We start from the raw sequence: 14,029 nt of genomic DNA, 5'->3' as shown, positions 1-14,029 counted from the left end.
AAAATACTTTGTGCCCTTAATTTGAATAAAATGTACTTCTAAAATGAGAGAACATGAATATAACATATGCATGACTAAGTCATTAATAATCAATGAAACTGCATAAACTATATCTGAATCTGTAACTGTAACTGTGAACTTAGATCCTTGATTGTGACTCTGTGATTTCTATCATGATCATGACTATAGTGCACAATGCCGCAAGGAGGTCGAGATGAAACCCAACCCGATCTTGTCCTATATTGGTAAGGGAGACCAGAATAGCTCTGGCCCCACACAAACACATGCTAAGGTAAGGAAACCCATAATGATTTGGTAAGGGAGGCCAAAACGTCTTTCAGCCCCACACGAACACATGAATATGTAGTCACAACCATCTCACTTCGTTCAAAATATACTTATTTCCTTTATTGAATATGAGACTTAGCATGCATATGTAAATATGACGTACATGTAAATTTTTGATCGATAATCATGCAAATGACTCACAAATGAATGACCAGGATGGTGATTTAGGAAACAAACCAAAGGGGTGGAAGTTTAACCCATAAATGCGCTTAGGACTAAACGGAGCGGTTCGCCCGTAAAATCTAGAACTCATCCAATTCTTATTTAAAATGAGTACCGATTGAAACCACGACACCTGACACTTATAACTAAGTAGGGAGGTCATCCTAGTGATTTATTTCCTAAGCGATCATTTGTCAAAGGAATTATTTCCGGGCATCAGCCCCTTAGCTCAACATAATTCTGCATCTTATCAACTAAAATCTAAAACTCGACCCAAACTTAACCGAAATGATTTTCACTTGAACCAACATATTCCTAACATCCTAGAACATTTTCAAACCCGATCCTTTAACCAAAACCCAATCTTAAACCCTGTTTTAAAATAGTTTCTGGACAGCTTCCTCCTAAGACTCAAAATTCTGCACACCATGACTTGTATGCCTAGAACTCAACCAAATACTAGTCGAATTGATTCCCGCTTGAACCGAAGTATTCCTAACATCCTAGACCATTTCCAAACCCGAGACTTTAACCAAAACCCAAGCTTAAACCTTGTTTCAAAACAGCTTTCGGATAGCACCCGCTCAACCTCCAATTCTGCCCATGACTTAGTTATCTATCCAATGAAAACCTTAGCTGTTTGACTCCCATCTCCCAACACAATGAACTAGGATCATGACCTAAGCATAAGACCCGCTCATAACACTAACCAGCCCCACCAACTCACCAAAAACGTGACTCGACGGCATTCCCCGTCGTCCTCAAACCGAGCCCTTAGGATAATTGGTTAGAAAGAAACCTCCAAGCCAATAACCCATTCCATATTCATCCCTTCTAATACTACCATGTGAACTATGTATCACCATGGTAGCTCATAAATCACCAACCCATCATCACCATCAATAACATCAAATTTTCGAAAATAAATTGCCAAGAAAACTGAAAAAGTTTCGAACATAATTCAGCCTTCCATTTCATTACTTTTCAAATGTTTCAAAATCAATCATTCCTCTACCTTTAACATGAATTAATCGGTTTCCAAACAATAATCAACCAAAAAGCCAAAAGCCGTGATTTGAAGGAAATAGCAGGGCATACATTCACGCTTAATTTTCAAAAAAATAAATTGCACAAAACCTAACACCAATCAAACACACATAAATAATCTACAAGGTAAGCAAATGAAACTATAATCTTGCCTAATTTATAGAAAAATTGAAAGGTAGGAGCTCGCTTGAGCTGAAGTCGAAACAAGGAGGAATGAGACTGCACGAGCTGGAGTCGAGCTGCCTAGGGTGGACCAGCTTGATCAGCCCGCCGCAGGGGTTCTTCGCCGGAGGCGAGTGGTGGCTGGCGACGGTCAAGCTTGAAGAAGAGAGGAGAGAAGTCGACTGGTGATGATGTGGAGAGAAAGGGGAAAAATATGGAATCGTGTATGTGAGTGTGTGTTTTAGGCGAGATGTGTGTGTGTAAAGAGTGAGATTTTGGGTGAAAATGAGAGTATAAAGTGTTGGAGGCTAGGGTTAGATTTAAGTTTAAGAGTAAGGTTGAGTGTGTATGTATAGGTGTATCTATAGGAAATGTGAGTGTATGCATTTTAGGAAAATGTGCTACACACTTTTAAAAAATGCTAGACCAAACTTAGAAAGTAAGACTATGAATTAAAATGCACTAAATAAAACACAAGCTTAAAAATTCTAAGAATTAAACACTTTAAATATTTCGATGTCACGGCAACGAATAAAATATTTAAATATCAAGCAGAACGATTTAAAATAATTTAAACAAACTAGACAAACGTTTAAAAGTAATTTAAATAAATACATCAGCGGAAATGAAAACCTTTAAAATGATTTGAACAATTAAAAAGTATTTAAATAAATAAGCTAGACATTTAAAATAGTTTAAAATAACTAGCCGCTAAACTAAGGCTATTTAAAAATAAATAAGTTGGACACTCGAAAATATTTAAACAAATAAACTACACAGTTAAAATCATTTAAAAGAATAAACTAAATAATTAATTAAAACCATTTACATATGCAAGGTTAAACCTTTAAAATATTAAATCAATTTAAATTGCACAATAAAATCATTTAAAGACATAAATTTAAACAATTAAAAACATTAATTAAATAGTTAGTACAATAAAAATTATTTGAATAAATAATAAAAATATTTTATTAACACATAATTCACATAAAGAATTTAAATCAATTAAACATAAAAAAAAATCCTAATATTTATTAAATTTAATGATGTGATTTAGTAGATTGGATTTTAGGCGTCACATGTACGCTGACCGCGAGTTTTTGGAAGAGCACAACATTGACCTGGAGAGCTATGGATCTCAGAACATGGTCAAATTTTTTGATGTAAGGAACATGCTTTCCACTGTTACCACTGCTGGTCCGTACTGCAGGAAAATTGTTCGAGAATTCTATTGCAAACTTACTGAAACTATGAAGGATCCAAAATATGTGAAGTATGGGAGAGTATATATGAGAGGCCAGATTTTCCAGTTTAGTCCAGCTGTTATTAACGCCATTCTGAGGACATCTTCTGTTGATGATGCTGAGTTGCCTACTTTTGATGTGATGACTTCTGTCATCACTGGTGGTCATGTGACTAACTTTCCAGCTCACCCTCACAAGCTAGCTGCTGCCAAGCTCACTTCCTTATACTCTGTTTTGCATAAGACAACTGTGAAGACTTGGACTCCCTCTTGAAATTCAACAGTTGTCACCAAGCATCAAGCTCGTGTCTTGTATGCTATTGGAACTGGAGTCGCTTTTAACTATGGCCGACTGGTGTGTGACACAGTCATGGCCTTTGCGGATTATGCTCAACCTACATTGAAGCTACCATATCCATCCTTGATATATTCTTTGTTGATGTCTCAAGAAATTAAAAAGGATGATGATGAACTACTTACTGAGCCTGGAGAAGTGTTAAAGATTTCACTGCACTACTTACAGGAAATATGAAGTTGGATCTTCCGTGGCCTGAATCAGGTGCTACTGAAGATGTTGTGTCAGATGTTTCCAACACCTCCTCTGCCACTGCAAATTTTGTTCTTCCCTCTGCTGCTCAGAACATGGATACAACCTTTATTCAAACTCAACTTTTGCATGCTGAGCAAAATATTATTCAAGCCAAGGCTGATCTAGCCTATTATGAAGGGATGAAAGCTCATTACGAGACTATACTTGGTGGAGCTTCCTCTTCTGGACAAAAATGGGGAGATGATGGTGAAGAAGAAGAAGAAGAAGAAGAAGAAGAAGAAGAAGAAGAAGAAGAAGAAGAAGAAGAAGAGAATGCTGATGGTGGCTCGACTGAGAGCAATCAGTTTTAGTTGTTTAGTTTATTGGATTCTGTTTTAAGTTTTTATTTTTGCTGATAAGTTTTTATTCTGCTCCTAATTAAAACTGTTTTTCCCTTGTTTCTGCTCTGATGAGTTATTTTTTTCTCCTTTTACATATGATTGTTGATGTGGAGTGTTGTAGCTAGATGTTTTCAACATCTTGTGATAACACATTTGCTTATACTTAGGGGGAGATTTCGTTCTAATATTCAGGGGGAATTTTGATAAATGAGGAGTTGAATTATTTATTGAATTAAATGTGTTTTGTCCAGAAAGGCAAAAAAGTAGAGATTGAAGGAAATATTTTATTCCTAAAATTCCTTAAGCCTAAAAAGATTTTATTTAAAATATATTTTCTTTTCTTGGACATGAAGTAACTTTGAGATAACTTGTTTATAATTATTTATTTTCTTATTTAAGTAGATTGAGATATTATTGAGTTTATCATTAACATATCTAATTGATTTATTTCTGAATCTTTGTGGATTTGATATGATCAAATCTAAGAAATCCTACGCATACAAGGAAGCAATGTGAAGGATTCTTGCTTATTTAAGGAGATGGACGTGCACTTAGAGAGACACAGAGATACGACCGTATGAGATTTCTGAGAGCTTCATACACGTACATACTGAAGATTTTTCTGTAGCTTGATTTGTTCGTGTGTTACCTTGATGTTTTGAAGAACACTTGAAGATCAAAGATCGAAGACTGTTGGTTTCATCGAGTTTTGGCGTCAAGGATTTGTTCTCCGTGCTCTGATTTTTTATATTCTATTTCATATAGAATTTTAGGAGAAGTTTTGTTATTTATTTTCTCACTTGTTTTGAGAAATTTATTTTTACAATGATTCACTAGTTTTAGGGTTTGTGAAACTCTTTGAATTATTTTCTAATGAAAGTTTTGCCCTGAAGCGTTGCAAGCGTATTTTATACTCTTGCTTAAATATTTGAGTTTATTTATTTGATTGCTTGTTTATTTTATTCACGTTTTTATTATTTTCCATTGTGTATTAGTCAAGGTGTTTTTGTAGGTATTGTCAACACCTTGTGACAACACCTAAATCTGTTTATGTGCAACCACCTTTCCCTTACAGATGACTTGTCTGATCAGTTACAGGGTACTTCAGTCTACTCCAAGATTGACTTGAGATCTGGATATCACCAGATGCGAGTTCGAGATCAGGATATAGCGAAGACAACATTCAGGACCAGGTATGGACATTATAAGTTCTTGGTAATTCCATTTGGTTGAGTAATGCGCCGGCTGTATTCATGGATATGATGAATAGAGTATTCCAGGAATTTTTGGATAAGTTTGTTTAAGAACATAGTAATCTTGGTAAAGGATGTCATAGATTTTGCAGTAGATGTTTCAGAACTAGATAAACTTTTTCTGATACAACTTGTTATGATCGGTAAAGTATTAAAAAGGGAGTTTAATAAATACTTCGAACTTTTTCACTATTATGCTTCTGAAAAGAGTGATTCTCATTGTTTTAAGGAATCGGAAGCCGATCTCATTCTTTTGTCAGTGAAACAGACTACTGAAAAGTACGAAGAAAATCCACAACACAAATGAAACAAAGAACCAACAGAAAAACAAAAGATTATATTAATGTATATAATTATATTTTTTCAAATAAACAATATTTTTTTTATATTTAATGTAAACCAAAATTTCTCACATTACATTTAATTTCTTGATTTTGTACAAAGAATCAAGTAAGCAAGCATTGATAGTTTATCTTTCATATAATTTGTATAGTGCGGGCCATGTGACCGCCATTAAGATCGATGTTTTTAAAACGGACTGGTCGGCTCAACCACGAAGTGGTCACAGATCCGATCCGAAATTATCTTAAAAACCTTTTTTCGATCAAATCGCTTGGAATCGGTCAAACCTGGTTAAAAACAGGTCGAACCGGTTCGACTTTTCATTTATTTTTTTAAAAAAATTGATTTTTTTTTTAAATTTCAATTAGTTCTTATCCCTTAAAAAAATTTATTTCCTATATTTAAAATGTAAAAATTTTATTTTTGGTTATATATATATATATATATATATATGAATTATTTGATTTAAACTATTAAAATGTATTTTAGTAGTATTTGAGCTTATTTTGTTTTATTTTTTACTTAAATAAATAAATAATTATATTTGATATTTTGATTATATATATATATTTATTATTTATATTTTAAACTTTGGTAAACATATATTATTATAGTTACATATTTAAGGTTTTTAAAATTTAATATATATCAATTAATATATTATTTTAATATTTTATTAATATAGTAATATTTGGATTCGATCGCTTGAACTATTTTTTAAAGGGTTTATGAGTTCGATTAGGTTCCGGTATTGAAAACACTAACTAGGATAATGATATTGGTTCCAACACCCGTGGCCCAATTCGAAGAAAGAGACAGATACCCACCTCAATCCATACCAAATCCATGCCCATAACAATTCAAAAAAAGGAGAAACTCCAAGCCCATAATCCACCCATCGGCCATCACCAACGTGAGAAGCTATCACCAACCAAGTCGCCGACGTGCGCCATCAACGGCAGTCGCCTGGTCCCGCCATTCGCCGCCCTGCCGACCGGAGAACCTTAGTCCCAAAATCCCTTAGACCCGATAGCAAAAGCTTGGCTCGAGTCTCAAGTCACAACACCGTGAATTACACCCCAACCCAGATTCCCGGAAGCTAAGATTCCTCGCAGGCCAAATACGTCGTGAGCTTCAACCCTCGCGCACCTGCTGCGTTGCAGATCCAGTCGATCACCATCTTATAAGCAGGTACTACCTCTTATCATGGTTACCAAACAGATAAATGATATGGATATTATAGGTCCTATCCTCAAGTTCAAGTCAAAATTTCACGAGTGCGTATAGCGCGGATGCTGTGTATCATATACCGCAAACCTAGCTTTTTCGTTTTGGGGCAAAGTTCCTTCTATGGACGGCCGCTTGCCACCACTTCCACCAGACTCCGATGACTTCTCCGCCGATGTAACTCTAATTCCCTTCACTCGCCCACTTCCTCTCCTACGAGGTCCCATCAGAGCTGCTCCTTCGGACGACCCGTCTTCTGGACCATACCTCCTCGCGTTCAAAACCACTGACTCCTGGGCCGCCGCATACGACTCTTGCAAGCTCCAAATTACCTCACAATGCGAATCTGGCGCCCGAATTGGATGTTCCATTTCTGCTTCTAACAAATGCAAACCCCCTTGGTGGAAATTGCTTTTGGGACTCACTTCCCAACAGGACCTCAGCGAAAGAGCCAAGTGCGAGGAGATTGAGATGGAAGCTTGTTGTGTGGCCGCAAGAGAAAGGTGCGCTGAGTTTGCGAAGCAGAAGTGTGTACCGGCTTTTAAGAATGCAAGGATTAAAGAGAGTCGTTGGGACTTGGGAGTGGTGGAACGGAAGGAGGTTTTTGTGAATAAAATAAGTAAAGAGATCTGGCCTTGGTGACTGTGTAAGTCTTGGGATGAATTTAGGAGTAAATTTGCGGTTACTGATGTTAGAGGGTTTCAATTGTCGAGTTCTGCTGACGAGGGCGTTGAGTATTGCGAGTGTTCTTGATTTGTTAGGCTATTCTGGGAGTGTGGAAGCTGCTGGAGTAGATGACATTGAAGTAAGTCATCGGCATTTGGAGAAAAGTTGGCATTTGGATCTTCAGTATTCTTTAAGTGAGTTTTGTCCCTTGTTCTGCTATTAGAATTTCATTCTGGACCAATATTTTACTTGCGAAAACTAATCTGCTATCTGTCCTGACATGCATTGCTGTCTATTGAAATATTGTCCCATATCTGAAGGATAGAATTCCTGGGAGCCCTTAATATAGACAAAGACAATCCTCACCCCTTGAGCTAGCTTTGAGGTGAGTTAGGTCCTAGTCTCAATTTCTAACATGGTATCAGAGTCCAGGCCCTTCGTGTGTGTTGGACCGCCCATAATTGGGCTGCCTATAGTTAGGCCACCCGTTAATATCTCCACGCTCCAGATGTTCATTCCTGGGCGTGTGGGGGGTGCATTGAAATATTGTTTCACATCTGAAGGATAGAATTTCTGGGAGCCCTTAATATAGACAAGGACAACCCTCACCTCCTGAGTTAGGTTTTGAGGTGAGTTAGGTCCTAGTCTCAATTTCTAACACTGTCTATATAAACTTGCCTCGTTGAACTATTTGAGTCTTACTTGACAGTTGATACCTTGCTAACATGCTTGATGTTTTTGAACTCAAAGAGAGGCGTTTTACTTTTATTTTTGCGATTTTTTTCCATAAAAACAAGTGAGTTTACAGGATTTGGTGTGCTTTACAGGGAAGACTGGGACCATTTTACTTTGTGTTTCTGATCAGAAAAGATTTGATTATGAGATAGGAATGAAGTTAAACCAAAATCATGAACTCATTTTAAATTGATCTTTAGAAAATAATAGAGTATTGTTGTGGCAGAGATTGCGATTAGGCACTACAAAAAATATTGCCCTTTGCTAAATTGATAACTCCTGAAATATAGGATCATGATAAAGATCATAATACATGCAGCATAATCGTGATCAACTTAGACAATATAATTTGGCCAATCCAGAACCACAGGAAAAAAGAGGTTCTAGAAGATTTGATTAATTGTAGTCAACTGATCGTGCAAACCCTCCTGTCTTCTTTAGATGGATGGACCAAGTTTCGGCCAAATCCAAACTGCTCACTTAATAATGAAAATTGGTTCTCGCATTTGAGATGTGGGCGGTCGACAACTCCATTTTCACATTGGTTGTCTTTGCTTAATGTAATCTCATACCGCACTGCGTATCAGCAGATACACTGAAACTTAAAGATGAGTCAGATTCATATTTGAAACAAAGACAAATAGATGTATGGTAAGTCTCATATTTTAATTTTCTGGGATTTTGTTTTCCCGAGTAAAAGTCAGGACTCATACTTAACAAGACACTGTACTTCAGTTTTCACGTTTTAATAAACTAACTGCAGTTGCTAAGGGCTTAGATTTATTTTCTATTGCAAACTCAGTTTCTGTGTGTATAGAAGGTAGCTAGAATTAGTGAACTGGCTTGGGATAGGGTAAAGCTTTGTATTGCGTAACGGAGCATTCGAAAGTTACAATGAACAAACTCCTTTGATGGCCCCTTCCCCTTGTGTCTTTACAGTTGTTTCTACCTCACCTAGATTTGCTTGATTACATTTCATTTAGGCAGTTGCAACATTGTTTCTTGGTGAAGATATGCTGGTTGTCTTCTTGATTTATTCCTTTTGTTTCTGTGGAGCTTATAGTTAGATGCAAAAAATTTATTGGCTAGAAATTTCTTATATGCTGGAACTGTAGATGGATGAAATAGTAATGGCAGAAATTTTGTTGCCGTGAGATTGTTGACTTCAACCGTGCAATGCTTGTTTACATCTTTCAGGAACATTTTCTCATACTCCAAAATAAAAACAGATATCATTTTTGTTTTTGTTTTTGTTTTTCTTTCTCCGAACCAATTGCCGCCCTAACAATTACTTTTAACATAACTTTTCATTATTTCCAAAAAAATTGTATTGTCTTATTATATTCAGACTCACAGTCTACTATTTTAAAAGTTAAAAGTAATTTTGTCTAACAATTTTTGACATTGATGACAACAATTTCATTCTTCTGAAAAATCAAACATAAATATTTTTTTATCAAAAACATTTCTCCCCAGAAGACTCAAATCATAACAAAACATTGGCACTGCTTTTTTTCTTTTCCCCGACTCAACTGTTATCTCCTTTATTTGTATAAACCTGGACTTTCTAAATAGCTTCTGAAATGTTATGTCATGTGACCCATTGTCAAGCAATTTTTAAAATTTTTCTCACAACTTTAGATTGTTATGTTACATTTTTATACTCTCTGCATGTCAAACTGGAAAACTTTGTCTGGTTTCTCTCTTACTCGAGACTCGAGATTAACGAGAGAATAGCCTAATTTAACTGTCAACTTGCGAAGCTTTTCGTGCTTTTCGTCTTGCTATAATTCGTTTCCTTTGATGTGGATCGTGGCAACTGTTTCCCTTGTATCTGTTTGATAGTTATTGTACAAATTATGCCAGCAAATTGTAGGTTTAATTGTGACCACCTCTCAGAATGTTTTATATTAAGACATATGACAATATTAAGTATCATCATACTGAAGGGATAAACTAGATCATTTACTGTGTGGAATCTAGGAAACGATTCTAGTGGCTTATTTTGGGATTATTCTGTGCTATACCTGAAGTACTTCTCCCCATGATGTGGTCAAATGTCAACCATTGGATTATCAACACACATGTCAATTTCCATAAAAATATAAGGGTTACACGTGATCTAATGTTATTGAAATAGAGGTTGAAACACTCCCGGTGTAGCATAGACTAACCCCTTATTTTGGAGTAGGTGTAAGGGGCTACTCTGAATTGCTGTGGATTATGATATTGATGTATTGTTATTTATGTCCACTTTTTTAATTAATTGGAAGATTAACAAAGACTTCAGTTGACGCCAAGTCCATTAAAAACGCTAGTTGAATCATCCCTTTGTTAGCACACCTCAGGCTAAGCTTTCATATTATAATAAAAATGTGGCATCAACATTGTTGATAGGCTTCACAAGTCTAATCATTATTTCATCAGCCATGAAAAGGCTATTGTGTTATTTAATTATCGATAACTCCATTCATATCTCCATACACCAACCTGTTGACAAGATTCTTGTGTTAGTTCGTGATCCTTGGTCTTTCAATGAATCATGAATGTCTGGTTGTAATACCATTAGGTGGAACAGACCATGTTAATTTTAATTCGATTGCTTTAGAAGATTCACATGGTAGATGTATTGTGGGACTGTGACAGTTCGTTAATGGGTTGTTCTTGGATGCCTAGTGAATGAATTTCTAGACATATATGACTTGTGTGTGTGCAGACTTTTGTTCTTATGTTGTCTATGTTTTTGTCTTCTGCCATTCTCCTCTAAAACAACTAGCTGAGTCGAATTATGTTCACCATTGAACATTTGTTACACTGCTAGAGGCTTAGTTGGATTTGGATCAGAATAAATTTCAGAATATTCAAGACGATATTGTGTTCCATTTTTGCATAAAATATAGAAAATGTTTGAACTGGAAACAGAGTACAAATTCATGAAATCTTTCGAGGATTATATATGATGCGGAAATGAATAGGTAAAGTCTAAAAATGAACTGGGCGAGACGAAGCAATTAGCGTTATCGTATTGTCAGATCTTAAAACATTAATTTATTAAGGTGGGAACTTACCTTTGAATATGCATTTAAAACTCTGCACCCCTAGTTTTCTGGGTTGAGTTATGAAAAATGATGGCCAATTAACATCTAAATCATGTTTTTTCCTAGCAATTCTCGACAATTTGTCGAATTGTATTTCGGGCACAATACTTAATTTAATGATCTGTGAACATATTTTTCTCCCTTGAGCATGTGAGAACATGGGAAATGTCGATGCCACCCATGTGGGTAGTACCCATGGGTGGCGTGTCATTTTTTAGGGCTCACATCAATGGCCAATCAAAAGATGACACGCCACCCATGAGTACTGTCCCATGAGTGGCATCGACATCTCCGAGAACATGATCCCTCAGCACTTGCAAGTCTAAAACTAGCATCTGTGGATATTCCTCGCGTAACGTGCATTTCCCGCAGTTAGTTTCATGCTGCATGTCTCTTTTCCACGTTGCGTGTAAAAGATGTGGAGAAAGTTGGGTTCAGGTAGGGCTCCTTTTTTCATGATATCTTGGGGAAAGTCTACCCAAAGACGCGGCGTGGCAATCCGTGATTGATTAAAATTAATGGGCACTGCCCTTGGGTAGGGTGGCAATCCGTGATTGGTTAAAATTAATGGGGCCCACTTCCCGATATCCTGATATGTTCATGTATCTTTCTTCTTGGTTTCGTGCACTCTTCATGGTTTGGTCGACATCTGAAATGATTGTTAACCCGCAATTTATGACCCATTCATTCATTCATTCACATTTTTGGAAAGAAAAGTTGCGATAGATACGAATATAGTTGGCAATTTACGACTCTTGAGATGCAGCAGGAAACTGCATGGAAATTTCCATGCGTGGCGTTTTATTCACGTCTTTTTGGTTTCAGTCGTCGGCAGACCCATTTAAATACGATTGCCAGTATAACTTAACTACCAGGACTCAAATCAGTCCACCTATTTTATTAGCTTTTCAATTAAATAAATTTCTTTTAACAAAAAAATCTTATTTCATTAAATTGATTCTATAACCATATTTATTGTCTGGGCGCCCAGTTTGACATTAAGGACGAAAATGTCTGTATTTACTCGCGGAAACAGTCAATGGACGGAGTAAATACACAATTCTTAAAAGGATATAGTTGGCGTTATTTAGCAATTTTTTTTATTTTTAAAATCTATTTATAAATAACTGGAAATCATAAACGACAATATGTAACTGAAAACTACCGATGAAGTGTTTCAAAAAAAAAAAAGTGCTACCGATGAATACCAATTATTTTTGAGCTCGAGTTTGATTCATAGCTCAAAATTATTAATATCTTTTGCGTGAATTTAGTTTCGAAGCGAGTTTAGTTCGAAATGTTCATATATATATATATATATATATTAAATTCAAAATATATCTATTTAATATAGAATTATCTTATATTAATATTAATAAATAAATGTTCGAACTATCGATTGAATTTGAGTTTGGCTCGAATTTAATCAAATATTTTTAAAACTGACTCTAAAAATTCGCAACATTCCTAGTATCGTGTCTGTATTATGCATAATTATCTTGGGTTGATTAGGAAATTGATCTAGATCAAACTTTTGTTAAAATTTATCTATAACCTTCGTCGACTAGAAATACAATCCAATCCGTTGGACAATGTTATATTTGGCAGATGGGAGGTCAAAAAACATTAATGGAGGTCATTTTTAAATTAGTCCGAAAATCTCAAACTATTCCACGAAATGACATGAGAATATAAGTATAACTTGGTGCCCAAGGTCAATCCTATTTATCTAACATATATAGTAAATGAATTGGTTAACATTGGACATGAGAGTGCCTTGGTATACTTCAATCTTGTATTTAAAAGTTCATATATCAATATATACGTATAACCTAATATTAATGTGTTGATAGTATTCATATGACAAAACATGTGATATTAGATCAACAGTACGAGTAATACTTTTAGAAAAATTTGAACTCAACCGAGCTTACTCGGAAAATGACAGGCAGAAGGCGACCAAGGATTACCGTAGATTATTAAGAGGCCAAGTCACTGTCTCACTCGGAACTTGTCCAAGCCCCTGCCGGACTAATTAGAATTTACTTTTAGAAAGTGAAATGAAGAGGCTTCACATTTGGTGTGCTTATGAAATGACAAATGATCGAAGAAACAAATTTGATAGATGAAATACGTACGTGTACGGGCTTAATTTGCCCTTGTTTTTTTAGAAACATATATGCTTCAGTTGTTATTATTTTGTAATATGAACTAATTCATTGAATATTATTACTAACAACTGTTTGTTGAAAGGACCAAAAATTAATCAAATAACATTACAGGTACAGCAACGCGTTTTTAGGGTTGTCGACCGGCCCTTTGTACCTACCTCGTTCCCCTTTTTTTGGGGACTTCTCAACCTCACTATTTGTGTGACATCATCATATATTCATATTGATGTTTGGATAAAATTCAATGATATATATATATATATATATATATATATATATATATAATTAAGACCCAACACACACACGCACACACATATATAAAAGACCCATCATTAAAAATTGAGTAGGTTTTTTTTGTGAGATAAGTCAATCTTGCTCATATTTAAAAAAAATTAATGTTTTTATGAGTGATTTAAAAAAAAAATCCGTTTAACAAAATTGAGTCAGATCATCTCACATAAGTTTTTTGTCTAAAAAGTTAGATTACGAAAATAAAAACAAAGAGAATTTAGAGAACTAAGTTAAATATTTTCTATTTGAAAAAAAAAAGGCAAAATCAAACAAATGGACGCATTCTTGTTGGATAGCTACATTTTTCGTGTTTTTATTTGATTTTTTATTTTTATTTTTTGGTCATGTTAA

At 35.3% G+C, this 14,029-nt stretch overlaps 1 protein-coding gene across 2 annotated transcripts; it reads left to right on the top strand.

Annotated features, from left to right (window-relative positions):
- Window positions 1–6,319: 6,319 nt before the first annotated feature.
- On the top strand, window positions 6,320–13,386 carry LOC140881813 (uncharacterized). 2 transcript variants are annotated; one of them, XM_073287406.1, is made up of 2 exons: window positions 6,320–7,363; window positions 7,479–12,408. In XM_073287406.1, the coding sequence occupies exon 1, from the start codon at window positions 6,841–6,843 to the stop codon at window positions 7,357–7,359; it is 519 nt and encodes a 172-aa protein (XP_073143507.1). In that variant the 5' UTR covers window positions 6,320–6,840; the 3' UTR covers window positions 7,360–7,363; window positions 7,479–12,408. The 2 variants fall into 2 exon arrangements, 1 of the variants encoding a protein (XP_073143507.1); XR_012150060.1 differs by adding an exon at window positions 13,165–13,386 and having other exon boundaries at window positions 6,324–7,577.
- Window positions 13,387–14,029: the final 643 nt, after the last annotated feature.

Source organism: Henckelia pumila, chromosome 2 (genome assembly GCF_033568475.1).
Source record: "Henckelia pumila isolate YLH828 chromosome 2, ASM3356847v2, whole genome shotgun sequence".
Taxonomy (NCBI): Eukaryota; Viridiplantae; Streptophyta; class Magnoliopsida; order Lamiales; family Gesneriaceae; genus Henckelia; species Henckelia pumila.
The sequence above is the reverse complement of the archived record's forward strand: the minus strand, read 5'-3'. Positions and strand labels throughout refer to the sequence as shown.